Source organism: Bactrocera oleae, chromosome 3, assembly GCF_042242935.1.
Source record: "Bactrocera oleae isolate idBacOlea1 chromosome 3, idBacOlea1, whole genome shotgun sequence".
Taxonomy (NCBI): domain Eukaryota; kingdom Metazoa; phylum Arthropoda; class Insecta; order Diptera; family Tephritidae; genus Bactrocera; species Bactrocera oleae.
The window spans coordinates 11,495,915-11,517,445 of NC_091537.1; the positions used below are offsets into that span (position 1 = coordinate 11,495,915).

The following is a 21,531-nucleotide window of genomic DNA, read 5'->3' on the forward strand; positions in this document are numbered from 1 at the left end:
GTGATGCGAATAATATACAAAAAAAAATCGAATGCCGGTGCTCCAACGAATGCTTTTGTGCCTACTCGGCGGAGCGACCAGTAGGCCTCGGCTCTCCAATATCAGCAGCCAACCAACAATGCCAACTATTGATAATAAAAGGTAATGCCAACAACAAAAATACAAATACAACAGCAACTATACTAACAAATATGTACACAAACATTTGGTGGAAAAAGTGCAATGAAAATGAAAATGAAACGCTTCGTCGCAGCTTTTTTTGTTTGTGCTGTGTCACATCATGTGGATTTGCTGTCTCAGTGCTGTGCGCTTTGTGTCGGCAACGACTTCGGGTGGACGTACGCGTCATTGGTGTCGGAGCGTTGCATTGATTAAAATCGATTTGGGAGCAGAATAAAGAAAATTTGCCAGTTGTTAGTTGAAAGAGTTGGAGATTGCTATTTAGGTGTCTAGCTCAAGCAAAGTAGGTTCGGTACGGCAGATGAGCGTTGTGTATTGAACGGCGGTGTTGTTGCTTTCTCGCCTTAGTCGGTATATGCACACGGCGTAAGTTGAAGTGATTTTTCTGCAACTTTTCCGCGTTCGATTTGGCTTTTTTGGTTGCACGTAAGTTAGTTGTTTTGCTGTGCTTTGTTGTTGTATGCTTTATGCAATGTGTTTTGCAATTTGCCATATTGTTGTTTGCAATTACATGACGGTGCTAGTCGAAAGTTGTTGCTGGTATGGCTAACTGCAGAGATAAACAAAATAGAAAACAACAATAGCAAGAACAACAATAACTCAAAAACCACCAGTGAAAAGTTGAAAGCATTGCACAATAAAAACTTCTAGCCGAGCCGTCGCAGCGAGTGTGATTCGCAGGCCGCAGGCCGCAGACAGCAATCAGCAAGCAGTAGTTGTGAAACGGTGAGCGAGTGTGCAGCTTACAAAATTCACCAGGAGCGTAGCGTGAAGTGCGAAAAAAAAGAATTCTACTTAAAAGTGTTAAATTTTTTGTTATTATAAAAACAACAGACGCTCTGTGTTAAACGGAACTGAAAAAGGTGTAAAATATATGCAACAACCATTACAAAGTGCATAATTGTGGGTTTTCCGTTGAGCAAATGTAATGCATGTATGTAAGCAACATAGGTCGCAAGTCGCAGCAACAACAGCATAAGCAAGAAGTAATGCAACAAATATGCATACTCATGCTTATACCATTCATATGTATGAGTGTGTAAGTAAGTGGCGCCAGCTTGGTCTGACTGTGTGTCTGCTTGATATTTTCTGTTTAGCTGCAAAGCTTTGTGCATACGCACGCACTTGGTGCGCATATATACAAACATACGTACATAAATAAGTTTTATTTTCAAACCTATGCAAAACTGTGTATTACATAGATGCATATGTATGTGCCTATTAATATTATATATCACTATGAGCATCGCTGTACTTATTCAAGCAAAGTTATGTCTTAACGTGTGCGATTGCAACAGCTCTACACCCACTCTAGCACTACCCAACAAACCAAATTGCGGCGAAAATAATGTCAAAATACATAGAAAACAAGAAATCTTCGACTGCACCGCAGCTATAATACCCTTCACAGCTGCATTTCTTATTGCTTACAAAGGTATTAAAAGATCTGTATCTTGATTATTATCGATCAGTTTGTATGGCAGCTATATACTATAGTGGTCCAATCTGAACAATATGTTGAGAAATCATACCGTTGCCCTAGATAATAATCTATGCCGAATTTTCTGAAGATATCTTGTCGAATATAAAGTTTTTCACGCAATAACTTGATTTCTTTCAATTTGTATGGTAACTATATGCTATATTGGACCGATAAGCGCAATATATGCGAAGATTGAAGCGTTGCGTTGGATAATAATCCATGCCAAATCTCGTGCAGATATCTTGTCAAATTAACAAGTTTTTCAGACAAGGACTAGCTTCTGAACGTTCAGTTTGTATGACAGCTATATCCTATAGTGATCCAATATCGGCAGCTCAGGCAAATTAGCAACTTCTTGGAAAGAAAAGTATGTGTGACAAATTTCAGATCGATATCTCAAAAAATATATACATAATTTTTATTCAATCTAAGTATACTTTATAAGTATAACGAGAATTTTAGACATTATCAAAATGTTCTTAATTTTGTTTACTGGTCACCACTTTTGTGTCTATTTTAGTTGCGACCTCTTATCATTATCTCTTGTTGTTGCTACTTGTTGTTGTTGGTAGTGCTCCTTGTTGCTCTTAAACTTGTGTCTGCGCATATTTGACGCTGCGCATAAATACTTGTAGTCGGATTATGTGTGTATGTGTGTGTGAGTGTACTTGTAGAAAGCAGTATAGCCAAGTATTTACCAAACTCAGCCGGAGAAAGTAAACAAGAATTTATGAAAAGATAATTCTTCAAGCGCTAATAAAAATAGAGCAGCCAACAAAATATGACTGATATATGGCATGAAATAAGCACACGTCCAAAGCCTCGGTAAATAGCGATTTAAATTAAAAATACTATGAAAATATTATAAATAAAACAGGTAGTTGTTGTATAAATAAGGATACAATTTTGATAAAAAGTGATAAAATTAAACATGAAGAATAAAAAAACTTGCGACGAATTTGAAAGTGCGCAAATTAAAAATAAATGCAAAAATTAAAAATAAATTGTTGAAAGTTGAAAAATAATGCGAAAATTTGAAATAGTATGCGTGTGGAATTGAAGTTAAAGTGAATACAAATACCTAGCAAATAATAATAAAATATTTGTTTAACAGAAATATATAAAAATATTATAATAAAAAAAATTCAATAATATAGAAAATTTAAGCGATGGCTAAAATTAATAAAGTCAATATAAAATGTGCCTTTGCAATAAAATAATATATTAGATGGATGTGCTGTATTATTATAACTGGAAGATTCAAATAACAAAGAGTGCACAATAATTTCGCATAAATCATTTTAATCAAATAAATCTTTAGCTATTCTAAGTTTATTAGCATTTTTTTTGCCTGGCAAATATTATCGCTAAATTATTACACATACACACAAACAACAGTAAATAATCAATTTAATGTGCTTGGCAGACTGGTAATAAATCGCTACGACTACCAACAAAACCAACAACAATGAGCTATGCAAAATGCTAAAACTTATAGGCTCTTTGCGAGTTGATTTGACTTGCTCACGAATAGCATTAATAATGTCTAATTGCTGCAACAATCCACAAAATGACTCAGATCCATTTATAAAACCGCAACTTTGTACTACAAATATATGCACATACAAAAGTAAATAGCGTGTGATCAAATTAGTAAATGACTTTTGCACTTCAATGTTGATTTAATGAGTACAAAGAAAAAATAAACAAATGATTAGAAAGGAAAGGAAAGCGCATTAACGCTACACAAAGGCAATCACTCGTTGTGTTAATTTGTTTAAAATAAACAAGCGTTAAGCCAATTCAGTAACGATAGGCACTAAGCTGCTATTCGCATTGGCATCAAAACAAAAATCAGCTGTTTATCAACATATGTGTATATGTCTGTATGTATATGTGTGGCTATGACGCTCTTTTGGCAGAAAGTTTGTTATTAGCGTGCAAATGAGCAAAGCAGCAACCCTCAGTTTTAACTACTCTCTAATTCACATGTTCTCTCTGAGATTTTTAGCGCATTGTCTATTATATGAATATATATTAATGAATGTATATGTATTTGGTTTTGAGCATTTATTTTGTCAAAATTATGCAGTTTGGTATTTTTGCGCTTTTCTTTCTTTTTGTGTAACGTTAATTCGGCAATCGGGAGAGAAAGAGAGAGAGGAAGCGAAGGTTTTTAGCGAAAAACCAAAAAAACTTAACGCAGCAGTATAGTTGAGGGGATCCTGTTGTAAATAAAAACATTTAACAGTATGTTTAATAATAAAAAAAATTTATTTTAAATTTGTTGTTAAATATTTCTTCCATTTTTACTTAATTAAAGTTAAGTTATTTAGTTAAGTTATTTTAGAATTTAGTAAATATTTACGCATTTTCTATGTTTGACTAGCAATTGCTTTGAATTATTGTATTACTACTATAAGTATATGTATAGTATTACATATATATATAAGTATATATATAGTATTACATAACCCATAGGTGACAGATACTTATACGCCCTGTGGGCTCAAACACGTATTTTAGACGGTCGTTTTTTATTAATCATACGCCCTGGCGACATTCCTGAATCCTTGCTCAAAACAAGTTAAAAAGATTTTGCGTTTGAAGTGGAAACTTAGAATTTATTTTATTTTATTTTATTAAAATAAATAAATTTTAAAGGAAGCGATACGAAAAATATTTACAAAATAATAAAATAATTACTAGTAAAACCAAATGTAAGCAAAGACAAAATTAAAATTTTTATAGCTAAAAAATTCTTATTCAGAACAAGAGGAAATGTTAACTTCATTAAATAAGTAAGTTTTCATACAAGCAGTGCATTTTGCTTGGTCAGTTTGTATGGCAGCTATATGCTATAGTGGTCCGATCTAAGCAATTTGTTCAGAGATTATTATTCCTTTCTTCTGATAATAATACATGCCAAATTTCGTGTAGATATTTATATATATATTTGAATTGTATACTAATGTATTTTTATTTATGCAAATTCACAAAAGTAGCTTATAATTAGCAAAGTGGTGATAATTTTTATTTCTTCGGAAGTACTTAGTGCTATAAACACATATATTTTTTAAGAAGATAAACAATCTCGGTGCTTTGATATGCATTTGTTAAGTATGCAATAAGAAAAATAGCACTTGTTAGACCTTCTCTTCCCATTAATGGGGTGCACTTTGATGCTGTCCGACAAATCGATGTTTAAAGCCAATTCTGAAAAAATGGGTTTTTTTTGAGAAAGAGTACTTTTCGAGTGAATGAATTAAAAAAAAAATGTTTTATGATCTTAGTCTGTGTTATGACTGAACACAGGTTCTGCATATGCCAAATTAATTCGGCCTTTCGCCAGAAAGATCAAAAAAAAAGTTCTGAAACGGAAACAAACAATTTCAAGTTGGATTTTTGGCATTCAAAATGCTTCATACAACAAACCAATAGATATTCAATGACTGCGCAACGCTAGGCTTCTTAGAATAATACAAAAAATACAAAAAAAAAACAAATTCACAAACAAAAAATTCTTGATAATTACTTTCCTTCATAGCTTATTATTAAATATTTTCTAAAAAAAAAATAAACTTATATACTAACTATAAATATAATATCATCTTATGTATATATATATATATATATATACAGATAAGTAGACATGCACTAAATTATTGCAAAACCACACTAGCGCAAATAAAAAATCATTCAAGATGGAACGATGGAAGCGTGCTTTCAGCGAACAAAGATAATACATATGGAACAATGACGACAGCAGCAGCATTGACCAGCCATACACACACAACTAAACAAGTATACTATATATATTTAAGTGTTGTATATGTAGTTGTTGGTGTGTGTGTCGCTAATCACAAGCAGACGCTGCCAAACAGTCAGTTCGAGCGGACAGCTGTTGCTGCTTTCTCACTCCCATTAATTCCCGCCACCATACGTCGGCTATTGGAATTTTTAACAATGGCCATCTAACAACACAATGCTTAGAATACTATACAAATTATTTGCTTATTTTGCTGAAAAACGAAACTTCGATGTTTCAATATATTTCAGTTCGTTCGGGAGCCCGGTCCAGTGCACAAAAGTGCAAAGTGGCAAAAAGGCGAAGAGACACTAGACGGGAATAGCTACTAAATATACGATCGCGCGAAATTTGTACGTGATTATGTGATTTCAATTAAAATTTCATGCGATTTCAGTAAAAATAAATATCCGCAAATTTGGCACTTTATGGTAAAAAAAATATATTTTTTTTAATGAATTAAAAATTAATTATATTTTAGGCGGCTACTTACGAGTAATTGGATTTTGGTTTAGGAAGATTTTTTTTTATTCTACATACATTTAGGTATATATTTTTTTCAAAATATATGTATATACATATACATATGTATGTATAAATATATATTCGCACATGTACATATATAAAAGTTTTGCTTAACTGTGGCGTGCTGGATATCGTTTTCGTTAGGTTTTTTGGTCTCAAATGTGTATTTAATTGCATTTCAAAAGACAATTAAAATGTGAAAATATTTTGAAATGCATATGCATGCATATAAGGGCAAAAATGTATAAATTTGTGAATATTTTAACCAAAACCGCTATAACAATACGTATGGTCAGTAAGTTGAAAATATTTGCGTTGAACCGAAGTGAGAGTTTGAACTATGGCTTATATAAATAAAACTCATTTAAATTTTACCAATATATTTGAAAGTGAAAATGAGCAAAATTTGAAACGTAGTGTTTAGAACATAAACGACGGCTCAACAAAGTTTTTGCAATTTTAACAAAACATATATAGAAAAATTAATGAAATTTCACAACAAAAAAAAATTATTTCAAATATTTAAAAAATATAAAATCGTATCAAAAAGGTGCCACAAATATCTGAAAAAAAGTGTATGTGTTAAATAAATTTTTTGTTAAAACATCAAATTTCTATTTTTTACTAAGCGAATGAATATTTATATTTGTTTTTTTTTGTTTTTTATGCCTGATTTCGCCAAAAAAAGGTCACATAAATGAACAAATTTCTTATCAAATTAACTTGCAGAATCAAATATATTTTAAAATAAATTTTGTATAATTTTTACAGTTGAAGGCATTACTAAATTTTTTAACTCCAGCGTTCCTACGTGATAGTTGAGAAATGTGGTAAATCAATAATAAAATAAAATAAATCGAGTGGAGATTACTGAAAGTGCAATAAATATTTAATTTAAAACACAATTCCTGCGCGCCGCGCACCATTCACATTAAAACCACTGCGCAAATACAACAACGTTTACTTACAACACACCAAATGCGTGCAACACAAAACGCTCCCACCCAAATGTATGACAATGGTGAAATAATTACAAAATCACTTAAAAACAAAACATATTAAACACGAACAACAAAGTGTTGCAAATTGCTTCCTCTTCCCCATATTGGCAACAACAATAAACCCAAACAACCACAATGAAATCGATCTTTGGCGGCGCCAAACAACAACTCAGCAGCTGCATGCAGCACGACAGTGATGATACACCGCCCGTTATATTGGTAGCAAACAACGACTATAACCACCACCATCATGAAAACCACTACCAGCAGCATAATGGCAGCTATCAAGTACCCGTAACCCGAAATCATTCGCCGCGCCACTACAGCCAGCCCCATACGGAGCTAACAGATCACAACAATAGTCAGCACAACAATAATAACAATGTCAATAACAACTTTATCACAGCCGTTACAACGCCCATCACGGGCACGAGCACTTATGAGACCTTACAGCGTCCCTTCAAGCACGATCGTCGTCGCGGTCAATGGTCAGCGACGGCAGATTTCTATTTTGCCTGCACAAGTCATGCTTTCGGTTCGATTATCTTCTCGGAGGTGCCAGTTTATGCGATGATTTTTGGTGGCGGTAAGTGCGCTCATACATACATACATACATACACAGATACATGCGATAGCTTGGTTTGATAAGCCACTGGTATGGTCATTCTATATTTATAATTATTGGCTATGGCATCAATTCGATTTCATTTTAGTTCGTGTAGCGCAACAGTAAATAATTGCCAATTTGTCTATCAATATGTCAGTCTGCTCTTATCACTTAAATGAATAACCTTGCAAGAAATCGGCGTAGATATCTTTTGCGGTTAGGAATCATGCTAGTTGCGGTTAGGAATCATGCTAGGTGTGAACTAGATTGCATGCCTCATGTTTTTCCTAAGTGAAAACAAAGACTATCAAGAATATGATCGTGAATATGAATGCAGAGTTACCATACTTTTGAAATCTATCTCATACGAGCTTTTGTTTTTTTTTATCTGTGATATTTAAGCTTTCCCGATCATTAAAATATATGTACTTATTAATTTCGGAAGCTATATTAGGTTAGGTTAGGTTAAAAGTTCGACCCAAAAAAATGGATCATACTTGGACAGCTGAAAACGCCGGTACATTGTGATACCCAAATACTCCTAAGTATTGATCGAAAAGACACTTAAAAATCGACAAAGTGCATTCAGTCTGCCACAAATTTGTTGAGGCGGCTAATATAAATTCCGGCTATTTCACTATATTCACGAAAGATATGACTGCCGAGATGTTTCAATCTGTCTTGCAAAAGCTGGACCTCCATACAACTTCGATCACTCGCATTCTAAAAAAACGTTCAGCCTTACTGCATGTATGCCTACTGGACAACGTTTTTTACTGAAAACAAGTAGTTCAGTGGTACTCCTGCGTTCTACTCTTGCCCAGAAGGATCTCGCAGTCGGGCAGAAGTTAGTTGCTAACCAGCGCTTGTTGGACTCACGCGAAATACAAAGGTCCACCGCTAGAACGCAAGAGTACAACGGAGACTCAGCTTATTCTTCCCAATCTGATGTAAGCGAGACAAGGGAGTGCTCTCTGGCGAACTCATCGGTTTTGCAGTTTCCAGCGATATGTCCGCTATGATCAGACACCTAAAAGTTATAGTAAAGTCATCTTAAAATTATGTGCGCACACAGTGGGTACTCGGAAATGTTTTTAGTCAGTCTGCAACAGTTTAAAAATCTAACTATGTCCAGAGAATATTCCAAGATCTTCCACAGATTTATGTTTTGCAGTTTGCTTCCTTTTAAAATTTACTCAAATCAAAAAATAACCCAACTATATCATAAGTTCATCAAAATGTTATTAAAATATTATGTACATCAAACTCTGCTATATTAATTATTTGATTTTACAGTTTTCTTTTTGCCGATGTACTTGATAGCGATATTTTTATATGCCATTCCAATTTTTATAATACAAACTTTCTTGGGTCAATTCTCAACTTCGGGATTAATTTCCGCCTTTCGTGTGGCGCCGCTTTTCAAAGGTGAAACTATATTATTTTCTTACTCAATTCAATAGTTGTTAATACTTCCACATATATAATTTTCGGTACAACAGGCATCGGCTATTCCATACTGCTGCTAAATCTCATTTCGCTTGCCTACTATGGCATTGTGGCAGCTGTACCGCTTATCTATGCTGCCAATTCCGTGCACACTGTGATACCGTGGATGAGTTGTGATAACGCGTGGAATACGCCCAATTGTTCAACACATTCTACATATAACGCGGATGAGATCTCGCTGGATCCGCATGCGACTGTCGAGTTTTTTCGGTAAGTGTGTGTATAAGGTTTAATTATTTAATAATATCATAAGTATAAATTAAATACAATATATCAAAAACCGTACAAAGTGAGGAAATTGATGCATACTTTCAGGCGTTTTATAAAAAATAATTTATAAAATAAGTAAAACAATTGAAATCCGCATATTAAATAGGTATACATATATACAAACATAATGTTGTGATATGAGATTTAAGAGGCAACTGTTATTTAAATCACTGCCGATAGTGATTTTAAATGCGACAAATAAATGCTTTTATATAAAGTTTAAAAGAAATAATTCAATAACAAGAAAAAACTTTTACTTCGGCTATAACACCGACCTATAACACCCTTCACAAATAAAAAAGGTTTCTTACAAGTACTTCATTCCAATCGTTCAGTTTGTATGACAGCTATATGCTATAGTGGTCCGATATAGGCGGTTCCGACAAATGAGCAGCTGCTTGAGGAGAGAAGAACGTGTGCAAAATTTCAAATCGATATCTCAAAAACTGGGGGACTATTCGCGTTTATACAGAATGACGGATAGACAGACGGACTTGGCTAAATCGACTTAGCTCGTCATTCTGATTATTTATCGTATTATAGAGTCTCCGAAGTTTTTTTCGGGGTGTTACAAACATTGTGGCAAACTAGGTATGCCCTGTTCAGGGTATAATAAATAATTTAGAAAACTTTTCGTTACCGAAACTCAGGCGAAAAATGCAAATAATGATGCTAAATTTAATTTTTTATCGCCGACCCTATAAACAGCTCAGAACCCTATCTTCTTCCATTTCTTTCATACAGATACATCATTCTCACCGATGATAACACGCCGCACGAGTATGTGATATCCTGGCCTGTGCTATGTGGTGTTGTGGGTGTGTGGCTGCTCACACTCGGCATATTGCTGAAGCGCATCTCATTTGTAAGTAGCGGAAATAAAATAAACAGAAGTTTTTAATTATTTGTCTTACGCCTTTAGATTGGTAAATTTTTTCGTTGTATATGCGTCATTATGTTTGCCATTTTTTTGGCGATATTTCTGCACCTTATCTGCTACATAAGACTTGACTGGGACACCTTCGTGGACTACTTTAAACCAACGTTGCAGAGCAGCTTTAGCGGAGTTTTGGGTGGTTTGCGCACAGCGATTTTCATGTCCACCTGGCTATTGGGTCCCGGTTGGGGCAACGTACTCACACTAGCCAGCCACAATCGCTTTCACCGCGACAGCGAGAAGCTGACCTACTGGGTGAGCGGCACACATGTGCTGCTCGCTTTCATGGCGATGATTTGTGGGCGTATCGCTTTCGATCACTTCGAAGGTAACTGCTAAAGTGAAGTCTATTAAATTTATAAGTGATTCTAATGAATATTTTTTCACAGATCACGTGGGCTTCCTGCATTTTCATTTCGATGAGGAACATTATATGCAATTTCTTTACCTCTGTTTTGCATATCTATTCGGCAGTTTTACGAGCTTACCGAACTTCTGGTGTTTCCTCTTCTTCAGCATGATTTTTCTAGCGGAACTAAGTGCAATTGTAAGTAATGTATTTCATATATATACTTATGCATATATGTGTAATGCTTATAAGGTCATATTTTAAATAAATAAATGTGCTCTTGGTTTTTCCTTTGTTTACCTACTAGATTATTCAAATGATGTCTGTGCTGACGGCTTTATTTGATGAGTATGAGCAATTAAGAACAAAGAAATCACGCATTACAATCGCTTTGACACTGCTGATGTTGACTGTGTCAATTTATTTTTGCACCAAGGTTAGTCTCTGTACCATTGTATGTATATTTTCAATACAATTTATATACTTATAAGTATGTTAAGTAAAGTAGTCAACTATAAGCGCTCATATACTATGTAAATATGTCGGCATGTATGGAAGCTACAAATAGTTCGTTAATGTGTAATGCTTTGTTTTTTAGGTGTTCAAGTTTCGCTTAGAAAACTAAAGTTCAAAAAAATTTCAGACTTTATTTGAAGCGAACAGTTTCTGCAGGCAATGTATATTTGATACATATTTGATCAAATTGGACACGGACTGTATTTTGATACAAATCCTTATTATCGCCTTCAAAATAGGCTACTGAGCCATACAAGCATGTCAACGCTTACATTGATTGTAAGCCTCAGCTTTTATGATCTTCAGTGTGCTCGAAAAATTTTGGTTTTTCGGTTTCGACTCATGCTATTCGCTAGATTCTTGGACAGTTTCGGCTATGTGCCACTCAAATCATTTTGTTATCACTAACATGCTACCCAAAAAACTTCTGCACCATTTTCAACGATTCTCGTTCTAATTGGCATGTGGAGATCAAACTTAAACAAGGTTCTATCAATCTAGGCAGGAAATATTAACCGATACGTGCAGTTTAAACGGTTGAGTCAAATTTGATCAGATGGTATAGATATATGTAAATTATTATTTTTTCAAAAATACTCTAGAAAACATCAGATTTTAATATATAAAATAGAACCTAGAAAAGAAAACATGATAGAAACGAAGGTCTATATATGAAATATTAGTTGCTTTCAATTCCCCAAAGCTTCGAGAGGACCATATGGTATATTCTCAAAATTGTCTCTACTATCTCTGCAAAATGCTTTTCTGAACTTCTCCTACAATTTATCTGATTCGCATTGTTGTAGTCTTATTAATATCTTAATCTAGGCTCTTTATCCTAATATAGAGCTTTGACGGACCGACCGATATTTTAACTGTTCTCACGATAGTCTACCTTATGTAATCGGAACTGACCCTAATTTTTACCCAAACAATTAATGTCAATTCGTCAGAACCGCTAAAAGAGTACTTTTAAAAAACTGTTTAACAGTCTATCGTCGATTATATTCACCAAACCGGTTTGATTTTAATTCGAATCTAGAGACATTCTTTTAACACATTTTTAAGCTTGTGCGAGGTGTTATTGACAAATATTATTCACACACACTACAAAATCATATATGACAAAAACATTAAAAATAAAATGATTTACTAATCTTTTAATCATTACATTTTAATAACAAATTTTCAGAAAGGCTTTGAACATCTGGACCTGTTACCTAATATTGTCATACTCTCACATTTGATGATCTCTTTCGTGCTCTTATTGATGACCACATGGATTTATGGACGCGAACGGTTTCAGTGTGATTTACAATTTATGTTGGGAAAAACGATTTCGAGTTTTAAGATATTTCTAATACGCTTTCTAACGCCCGCGTTTTTTGTGTTGAGCATTGTAAGTAGCACAGCAGCATTATTATCGACATGCATTATACTTAGATTCTCTCTTTTTCGCTTACAGATTCAAACGCTTTATTTTTTGGAGCGTGACAACTCACCAACTGCACTAGTTATCGTCAGTCAATGTGTGATATATGCCATAGCACCTGCCTATATGATTTATAAAATTTGCCAAACCAATGGCACATTGCGTAATAGACTGAAACAATGCTTTGCACCGCACGACTGGCATCCCGTCGATGCTGATAATCGCCGCTTCTACGAGGAGATTATGGGCGTCTCGGAAATGCTAGTAATGGAAGGCGGTGAAGAGAACTGCGCTGTGAATGCTTAAAACTATAAATATTACAAGCAAACATGCATACATACAAACACACTTATTTATAGCATACGAACAAATAAATTTAATAGTCAGATGAAACGAAAGATGTTTAGAACATTTCGTGAGTTTACATTTTTAAGCTGGTAAAATTTATAAACTAAGTTAGTTAAAGCGTCTTCTATGAGTCTTAAAATCTTAAATGAGTTTAGTAAATAAAACAATTTCCATAATTAATTTCTACTTTTAATTTTCAAAATATTTTCTTTTAAATGAACGCATTTATGGAATCAGTAAAACGGGATTTTTCATTGTTTACAGTTAACTTAACAAATAATACGAGAACAACTATTTTAATTAATAAAATATTATATATCTAAAAATTTATAAAATGATCATATGAAGCCATAAAAAATCTTAAAGCTCTTTTATACTGACTGAACATTAAGTAATATTTTATAATATCAAGTTTGAGCGTATGATTCGCCTATAAAAATGATACAAAGTTATGCTGTAACTTGATTGATTAAGACAGTAGGAAATTACGCATGTATGTATGTATGTATGTATGTCTAGTGGTCTACATGTAAGCGCTTTTATATGTTAAACATTTTATAAAAATCCAAATCTATATATACGTACATATGTATGTATGTATGTTAATAATAAGTATGTAGGAGAATAAATATTATCGGAATGCTTGTAGTTTTTTAAGCTGCCTTTTTTATAAGAGATTATATGTCAATTTATATACACACGAACTAATTATATTATACCGAAGTGATATAACAATTAAGAATACTCGATGTTCATACCAATGCAAGAATGCAAGTTTATGTCTAGAATATACATATTTACTTGTATGTATGTAATTACATACATGCCCAAAATGTATACGTAAGTTCAGATATCATGGAACTACTACAGTTATGTACAATATTTGATTACGATATGTAGACATTTTGAAAGTCGTAAAGGCTGAAATAGATTTGAAATGCGCAAAAAAAACATTGAAATGGTATTTCAACTCTGTTCGAATATGCGTAAGTACACGAGAAAGAAGCAGAGAGAAAAATCGTTCGTAAACGCAAAAGGGTTAGTCACTGCCGAAAAGTTGAGAGAGCAAAGTGTCAGTGCGATGCAAAAGATTCGAAAGTGTTGTGCTGAAGCTGAAAAAATTTAAAACTTTAAGTCTTAATAACTTTTTAACGCCGGAGTTTACGAAAAAGTTGTACCGAGCAAAAATTCTTAATAGCGATAGATATATGCTTAAAACATTAAAACGGTAAGGTTTACGAAAAAGTCGTACTTTTGTAGAGAATTCAATTTTCTGCAAATATAAGAGTTAAGATATCTTTTCAAATAATAAATGCTTAGAAATATTATTTTTTCTTTTCAATAGTTAGAAAAAAATTTAATCTGGAGGACCTTCCTAATAATATTCTTTCCTGTGCTGCATACTTGACTAGAATTTTTAATTTCAATTAACCTTTCGAAGAAATGATATGTTTACAACAAAAATAATATTCAAGTAACAGTAAGGGTGTAATACGACATGCGACATATGACAAATACACTAAGAAATTTGGATAGTTTAAAAGTTTCACTTTAATAATATTTTTAAAACAATATTTATTTGCTCTTTATTATCATTTTTTGCGTTACACAAATGATATAACTTTTTTTTAAATATATATTTGGAATATTTTTATTATATACGTGCACTATATACTCGTATATTTAGTTTATGTCAAATATGGTGTCTGAACACCTTTAATAATATATTTCGTTAATTTTTTTGAGATCTTTCACAACTATTTTTTTAGAGTATAAGGTAAAAAACGTCGATTTATTTTGACCCAGCATTGTTCATATAATATAATTTTTTGAAAGAGCAAGTATTTATCAGGCTTAGAATAAGATATAAAAATATAAAACCAAGCTATAATCATTAAATTTTAAGAAGAGATTAGTGACTTACGCAAGCCAAGTTTCAAACCAATAAAACACCGTCTACCACCTACCACGCACTCAATAATGATGTTTAGCCATTACACTAGTTTTGACAAAGCAATAATAATATTTTTTATATCTTAGCAAAATAATTTCTTAAAAATTCGCACACAATTTTATAAAAGCCTGTACCAATTATGTACTTGAGAGCAATGTAACCATCCTAACTATTGATATGTTTTGAATATGGACCTGTGAATAAATTCTCAATATGCGCTACATGAGATAGCGACAAGCCTGGGTTGTAATATTTACAAAAATTTTTAACAAAAAAAAAAAAAATTATACATATTTATGGCATGATTATGTAAAATTTTATACATAATTTTTTAATTAATGGCATTGAACTTCAAACGCTGTTAATGACGAAATGTTTTCTCTTATTCAAATGCTTATAATAATGAGCAATTATTATTTTTTTTGTTTTTTGTTTGTAAATTGATAGATAACTGTAATAATGTGTACAAAATAAACAATTATTTTTGTACACATCGGTATATACTCTTATGTACTGTTATTTACATCATTAGTACACGTATAAACTATTATTGCCGTCGCGTTGCCATAATTCCACATGCTTATATTGAGAATTAATGGCAGCATTCGTATGAAAACTAAAATATATATAGATATCTTTGATTAATACAAAAAAAGACCTATAAATATATATATAAGAGAATTTGTATGCTTCATTTTAATATTTTACATACAAACATACGAGTATATACGCAACTCTGTGTTTGCATACGCTCATGCATCACAGCAGCGCCAAGAGTTTTCCGATAACGCTCGATTTGGTCGTAAGCTGAGAAATTGCAACGAGCGTAAATGAAACATGCAAGTGATTAAATTTTATATTTTTTTTCTTTTGTTTTTGCTCATTTTTCTCTTTAACCGTATTATAATCACCCGCAATTGTTGCTACATACATATGGACATGTGAACGAAATTTTGAAATCGAGCAGAAGCGTTTGAACAGTTGCTTTTCGACACTCTGCGCACATGGAACGCTTCATAACGTCGTGATTGTTAGCAAAATTTGGTGCATACGTTTTAATGTTTTTTGTGTGAAAATTTAAAATTTTGCAAACAATTATTTAATTAAATACGAGATAATCATTATATTGGCATGAATAGCATGCCCGTGTGTTTGTGCGTGTGCGTGTAAACTAAATTTGTTATAATGATTTACGAAAGTTCTTATGACAGCGGTCGTCTGCCGTACAAACCGGATTTGGCACGTGGCTATTGGAGCAAATCCAGCGACTTCATATTTACCGGCATCAGTTTGGCTTTTCGCTTAGATGTCTTCTCCATTGCTTGGATTGTATTTACATATGCTGGTTGTGAGTAAAGATGTTGTTTAAAGCAAAGATATGAGAAAACCACTAGGAGTGAAATAATTATTTTGAGACGCAGCCTATCTACCTGCATATACTTTTGTTTGCTTTGTGCAATTTTTTTTTTTTTCAATAAAATCATAGAAAAAAACAAGTAAGGAAGAGCTTAATTCGGGTGTAACCGAACATTTCATACTCTTGCAACTTGCAAGGAACAAAATTGGAGTCACACCTTTCGGTTTTGGCAAAACTTTATATCGAACAAAGGAAAGTATCGACGTGATTTCTTTCATTTAAGGAAAGATTTTTTCTGAATTTCTAGTTATGAAATTTAATGCGTGTTGCTCATTTATTCGGTGAGTTCTAGTACCTTTAGTAGTTTTCAACATAACCGTTATATGGGGAGTGGGCGTGGTCATTATCCGATTTTACCCATTTGCACAGCGTTTGAAGAGGTGATAAAATCATTTCTTCTCATCAAGTTAGGTTAATATATCTTGATCTGCTTGGAAGATATATATTGAACATTAAATCATTTAGGGGTGGGGCCATGCCCACTTTTAATAACTTTTTAGCTCACAGGTGTCCTGCTGCACCGATCTCCTGTACCAAATTACAGTTTTGTTTCTTAATTTGCAGCTTAGTTATGGCACTTTATAGGTTTTCGTTTAATGGCGTTTTGTGGGCGTGGCAATGCTTCGATTACGCCCATTTGCAATACCAACCTTGCTTGGGTGCCAATGAATATGTGTAGCTTCTCAATTTTTACACAAGTTTTGTCTTGCATGGACAGACAGTCACCCAGATTTCAACTCGTCTCGTCATCCTGATCATTTATATATAGGTATATAACCCTATATCCAATTAGTTTTAGGTGATACAAACAGTCGTTAGGTGAATAAAACTATTATACTCTGTAGTAACATGTTGCAATAGTATAAAAACCACTCTTCTGTGTGATGTGTCTATGCATTTTTGAAAACCAATTTATTTTTAGGCGCTTCCGTAATACCGTATATCATATCTTTGTTCCTATTTGTTGTTCCACTTTTCGTAATGCAATCATTTCTGGGCCAATTTTCGAGTAGTGGCTTCATATCGGCATTTCGAATAGCGCCGCTTTTTAAGGGTGAGTACTTTTTACTTCAAACACTTTAAGTATATTTTATTTAATTAAGTGTCTTTAATTATTTACATCAAAATAGTAATTATTATTTATATAAGCATCAAATATACATTTTTTTCGTGCATCGACAAATTTTGAAGAGTACAAAGATTGCAGCTGTTAAAAAAAAACATTAAAAAGTCTTGGGTGTTAGCAAAAAAATTATAAAATTGTTTTTTATTATAATTCCAGCACCACTAATAGGAAGAATATATTTATAGTAATAGAATTGCAATTATTCTGTATAAAAAAAAATATTTTTATCTAAAAAAAAGTATGTAATCTTTATTATATTTAGGAATTGGCTACATTAGTCTGGCTGTGAATTTGGGTGTGCTCACTTATTACAGCGTTTTTGCTGCCGTTCCATTACTCTATTTAATTCACTCAATGCGACCAATTTTACCCTGGAGCTGTGAGGGAATAAAGCATTGGTCATACAATTTTACAGAAAACCAAGTGCGACACGTAAGTAAAAAAATTTTGAAAATACTTGTCAGAAATGTCAAAACAAATCGAATAGAAAATATTTATTGGGACTCTATAAAATAAAACAAGTTTTTATTATTATACAAAAAAGATTAAAAAATAATAAGGCGAATGATAAAACATGGAAGCAAAGATATTCAACTGTAAATTTTACTTCACTATTCGTATTAAAGTACAGCGCACAAAAAAAAATTTTATTTCTATGAACCTTCAGAATAAACTAGTAAAATAATATGCTGGCAACAAAAATAATGTTCACAGTAACAGCAAAGTAATGCGACATGCGACATTCGACAAATAGGCTAAGAAATTTGGATAGATAAAAGCTTTCACATTAATAATATTTATAATACAATAATGCATGTTCTTTATTAGTATTTTTTGCTTTGCACAAATGTTATAACCCCCTTTAAATATTTTTATTATATATGTATATACATAGACTATATATATTTGTTTTAATCAAATAATATTTCTGAGCACCTTTAATAATAGACCTCCTTAATTTCAGCTTTGTCATATTCTGTCAAATGACACACTGCCACCAAAGAACAACTTTAATTGGTTTTCAATGCATGAAATACCATCGAATTTATTTTTAAAGTAATGCTAATTAAATATTATATTATTAATAACTTTTACGCAAAACCTTTTTTTGTAATTTTTTCAGATCTCGTTTTAATCACATGGAACTGTTTGAGCACAGTAGCGAGGGTTTCTACATCTCATGGGAGGTGTTGCTTTGTACTTTATTCACATGGGCACTCATTGCGGCTATATTCTACAAATGCAACAGCGTAGAAAAGGTGTAGAAAAATCGGCATAATTTATTTAAAATAAAATAAAAATGTATACACATTTAAATATTTTTTAATTTTACAGTTGAGCACCATGCTGCGCTATAGCATATTTACTGCCTTCATTTTGCTAATAATTTCTGTGATACGTTTCGCTTTGATACCGCAAAATCCTTTGCTTTCGATATTTGATTTCTTTGTGCCGAGTTGGGAGATGTTTATGCCTGGATTTCCCACTGCGGGCATATTCGTGATATCAGCATTTGGCGCCGGTTGGGGTACCATCATAACCCTGGCCAGTTTTAACAAATTCAAAACAAAAACTGTACAAAATAGTTGGATCATCTGTGTTGGGCAAATGTTTATATTTCTTTCCTTCGGGTATATTGTCTATGTAACTGACCGCTATTATAATGGTGAGTTTAAGATGAATTGAATAAAGGCCTTTATACACTTTATATATACCGTTATGAGTATTAAACAAAAACATTTGCAGAAATCAAACAAGCATATAACAGTAAAAATACAGATTCTTATGTGTATATAAGCAAGTTGTGGATATTATTTCTCTCCACCGGCAGCGTTATGGCGGATATGTCTTGGCCGAATCTATGGTGTATTTTATATTACGCAATGTTGCTCTTAGCAGCGCTAATCACAGTAGTATGTACAACTTAGCAAAACTAATTTTCCAATTCTAATAATTATAATTTTATTTAAACAGACCGTTAGCTTGCTTTCGACACTTCAGAGCATTTTTGATGAGTTCGAAGAATTTCGCACGCGTAAAACTGAAGTGACGCTCATTATTATTGGCCTTTTGGGCATATGCTCGTTATACACTTGCTCCAATGTAAGTGTTAGGGTGCTTGATAGTGAAGAGTTTTATTTATTTAAAATCATAAATTTTGCAGCAAGGTGTCTTCTTACATGTGATTTTCGTCAATGACACAATCGTCACACAAACCGCCCTCAATCTCTTACTATTTTTCGTAGTATTGTGGGTTTATGGGCGTGTGCGTTTTCAGCGTGATCTTGAGTTTATGTTAAGCCAAAGCTTTAGCACATGCAAAATTTATATGTTGCGATTTGTATCTCCAGTTTGTTTGGTATTGCTTTTGGTATGTATTTTTTATTTGTATTTTTTTTTCTCAATAATATTACGATATTTCAATATTTAAAGCTAGCAGCGATTTTCATTTCTCTTATGTACCACTTTGTGGGTGCAACGGTTGTACAAATAGCTGCGGTGCTATTTATTGTACTGCCCTGGCTGTATGTACCCGGTTACATGATATATATTATGTTACAAACGACAGGCACTTTTAAAACGCGCTTCAAACGCTGCTGCCGCCCCATGGATTGGTATCCCGTGGAGTTAGAGGACCGACAACGTTACGAGCAAACAATGCGCAATACGGATATGACGCATCAATTACATGAGCTAGAAGAAGAAACGGTGACATAGCTAAGAATTTGATTGTGTTTAGCTACAAATGTGATTTTTTAATAGTAAAAATATTATATTTTGCACTGAAAACGATTTATGCAAATACAAAAATATATTTGGTTTTATATTCATATGAAAAATAACAAATTTAATTTCGAAAATTTTGGAAGTGAATGAGTTCCATATGTAAAGAAACTAGTAACATTCTTTTTTATACTGACGACTGATAACTGACAACTAAAAGTTGTGGACCTTAACCAATCACCAGTAAGTGTAACAAGGGCTGGATTGTATATGCTAAAAAATATGGCATTTTAATTTTAGTTAAAAAAATGGTACTTTTACAATTTATAAAACTGAACCAAGATGGCTCGCCAGATAAGCTTTTAACGTCGTAAGATAACACTAATTGGCATATGGAGATCAAAAAAAAGTCTATCGACTCCGCGCGAGTTTAAATGGACCCGTTCAATTCAAATTTGATATTGAGTGTATAGTGTAGTGATAAGTAAAAAAAAAGCATCCGTCTTTTGTTATTGGTACTCAGCAAGTTTATTGGTCATCAAGTTTCTTGGTAATCATCAAGTTCAATAATACAGACAACAATAGGAAAATTATTGTTTTTCAAAGAAATTTCCTCATAATTTGATAATACGAATATTTTGTCTACTAACGTCAGAATTCACCAGTATCTTAATACATACATACATAAATATATTGTGTTGCACACACTGAACTGTACATACACATATACACTTACATCACAAATTTTGCTCTGAACAAATTCACTGACGGCATGCGATAATTTAATCTTGAGCCTATATTATTTTTTTTTCAATTCGTCCCTGTATATGTGTATCTGTATTAGCATGCAAACAGGTTTTTTGATTCATTGCTTCCCAGAATAATATTAAAAGTTGTCCAATGTCTTGTGTGAGCGTTTAAGAATGTATTGACTTTGTATTATCATAATAATGCAATTCACAAGAACTCACTGTGCCACTGCTAATTTGACTCTTGATAATGTTTGGTTGCACATAACCAGACAGCAGATAAGTATTTAAAAATAAAGTTAAGAAAAGGGTCGTTAATAATCGCTGTTGCTTTTCTTTCGATTGCATTCATTCAAAAAGAAAAACAAAAAAATTCTGGCCGTACACATAGTTATATAAAATATAAGATGTAATCTAATGATGTTCATCCCCAGCGGTTAATATTGCAGAAACGAGTATAGTTTTGGCATAAAAAAGCTTTTAATAAAATTGAATAGTCATTCGGAAGCTGCTCAAAATTGTAAAACTATTAATCATACAAAAGCTGGACAAGTTCCGCCGCATATGAAGCAGAGAAATACTAAATACCAAATATA

The 21,531-nt window shown here is 32.8% G+C and overlaps 2 protein-coding genes across 11 annotated transcripts; both read left to right on the forward strand.

Moving 5' to 3' along the window:
* The first annotated feature begins 306 nt into the window (after positions 1-306).
* On the forward strand, positions 307-13,924 carry LOC106615245 (sodium- and chloride-dependent glycine transporter 1). 10 transcript variants are annotated; one of them, XM_070107475.1, is made up of 11 exons: positions 307-606; positions 705-906; positions 6,768-7,583; positions 8,901-9,032; positions 9,107-9,323; positions 10,128-10,248; positions 10,306-10,648; positions 10,710-10,867; positions 10,977-11,105; positions 12,378-12,584; positions 12,651-13,924. In XM_070107475.1, exons 3-11 carry the CDS (start codon positions 7,133-7,135, stop codon positions 12,921-12,923), a joined length of 2,031 nt encoding a protein of 676 aa, XP_069963576.1. In that variant the 5' UTR covers positions 307-606; positions 705-906; positions 6,768-7,132; the 3' UTR covers positions 12,924-13,924. The 10 variants fall into 10 exon arrangements, with proteins under 10 accessions (XP_069963576.1, XP_036222306.2, XP_036222309.2 ...); XM_036366413.2 differs by lacking the exon at positions 705-906; XM_036366416.2 differs by lacking the exon at positions 705-906 and having other exon boundaries at positions 6,799-7,583.
* Positions 13,925-15,892: 1,968 nt separating this feature from the next.
* Positions 15,893-20,273, forward strand: LOC106615253 (sodium- and chloride-dependent neutral and basic amino acid transporter B(0+)). The gene is made up of 10 exons (XM_014231391.3): positions 15,893-16,267; positions 17,259-17,390; positions 17,725-17,894; positions 18,427-18,518; positions 18,586-18,721; positions 18,798-19,128; positions 19,209-19,375; positions 19,437-19,565; positions 19,627-19,833; positions 19,896-20,273. The coding sequence occupies exons 1-10, from the start codon at positions 16,105-16,107 to the stop codon at positions 20,178-20,180; spliced, it is 1,812 nt and encodes a 603-aa protein (XP_014086866.1). The 5' UTR covers positions 15,893-16,104; the 3' UTR covers positions 20,181-20,273.
* The last annotated feature ends 1,258 nt before the right edge of the window (positions 20,274-21,531 follow it).

Excerpts from the sequence above, each read along its gene's own strand:
- LOC106615245 (XM_070107475.1), top strand. The coding sequence starts at position 7,133 with ATGAAATCGATCTTTGGCGGCGCCAAACAACAACTCAGCAGCTGCATG. Across the intron at positions 11,106-12,377 it reads CAATTTATTTTTGCACCAAG|AAAGGCTTTGAACATCTGGA; the intron begins GTTAGTCTCTGT and ends ACAAATTTTCAG. Across the intron at positions 12,585-12,650 it reads CGTTTTTTGTGTTGAGCATT|ATTCAAACGCTTTATTTTTT; the intron begins GTAAGTAGCACA and ends TTTCGCTTACAG.
- LOC106615253 (XM_014231391.3), top strand. The coding sequence starts at position 16,105 with ATGATTTACGAAAGTTCTTATGACAGCGGTCGTCTGCCGTACAAACCG. Across the intron at positions 16,268-17,258 it reads TGTATTTACATATGCTGGTT|GCGCTTCCGTAATACCGTAT; the intron begins GTGAGTAAAGAT and ends ATTTATTTTTAG. Across the intron at positions 18,519-18,585 it reads CCATCGAATTTATTTTTAAA|ATCTCGTTTTAATCACATGG; the intron begins GTAATGCTAATT and ends TAATTTTTTCAG.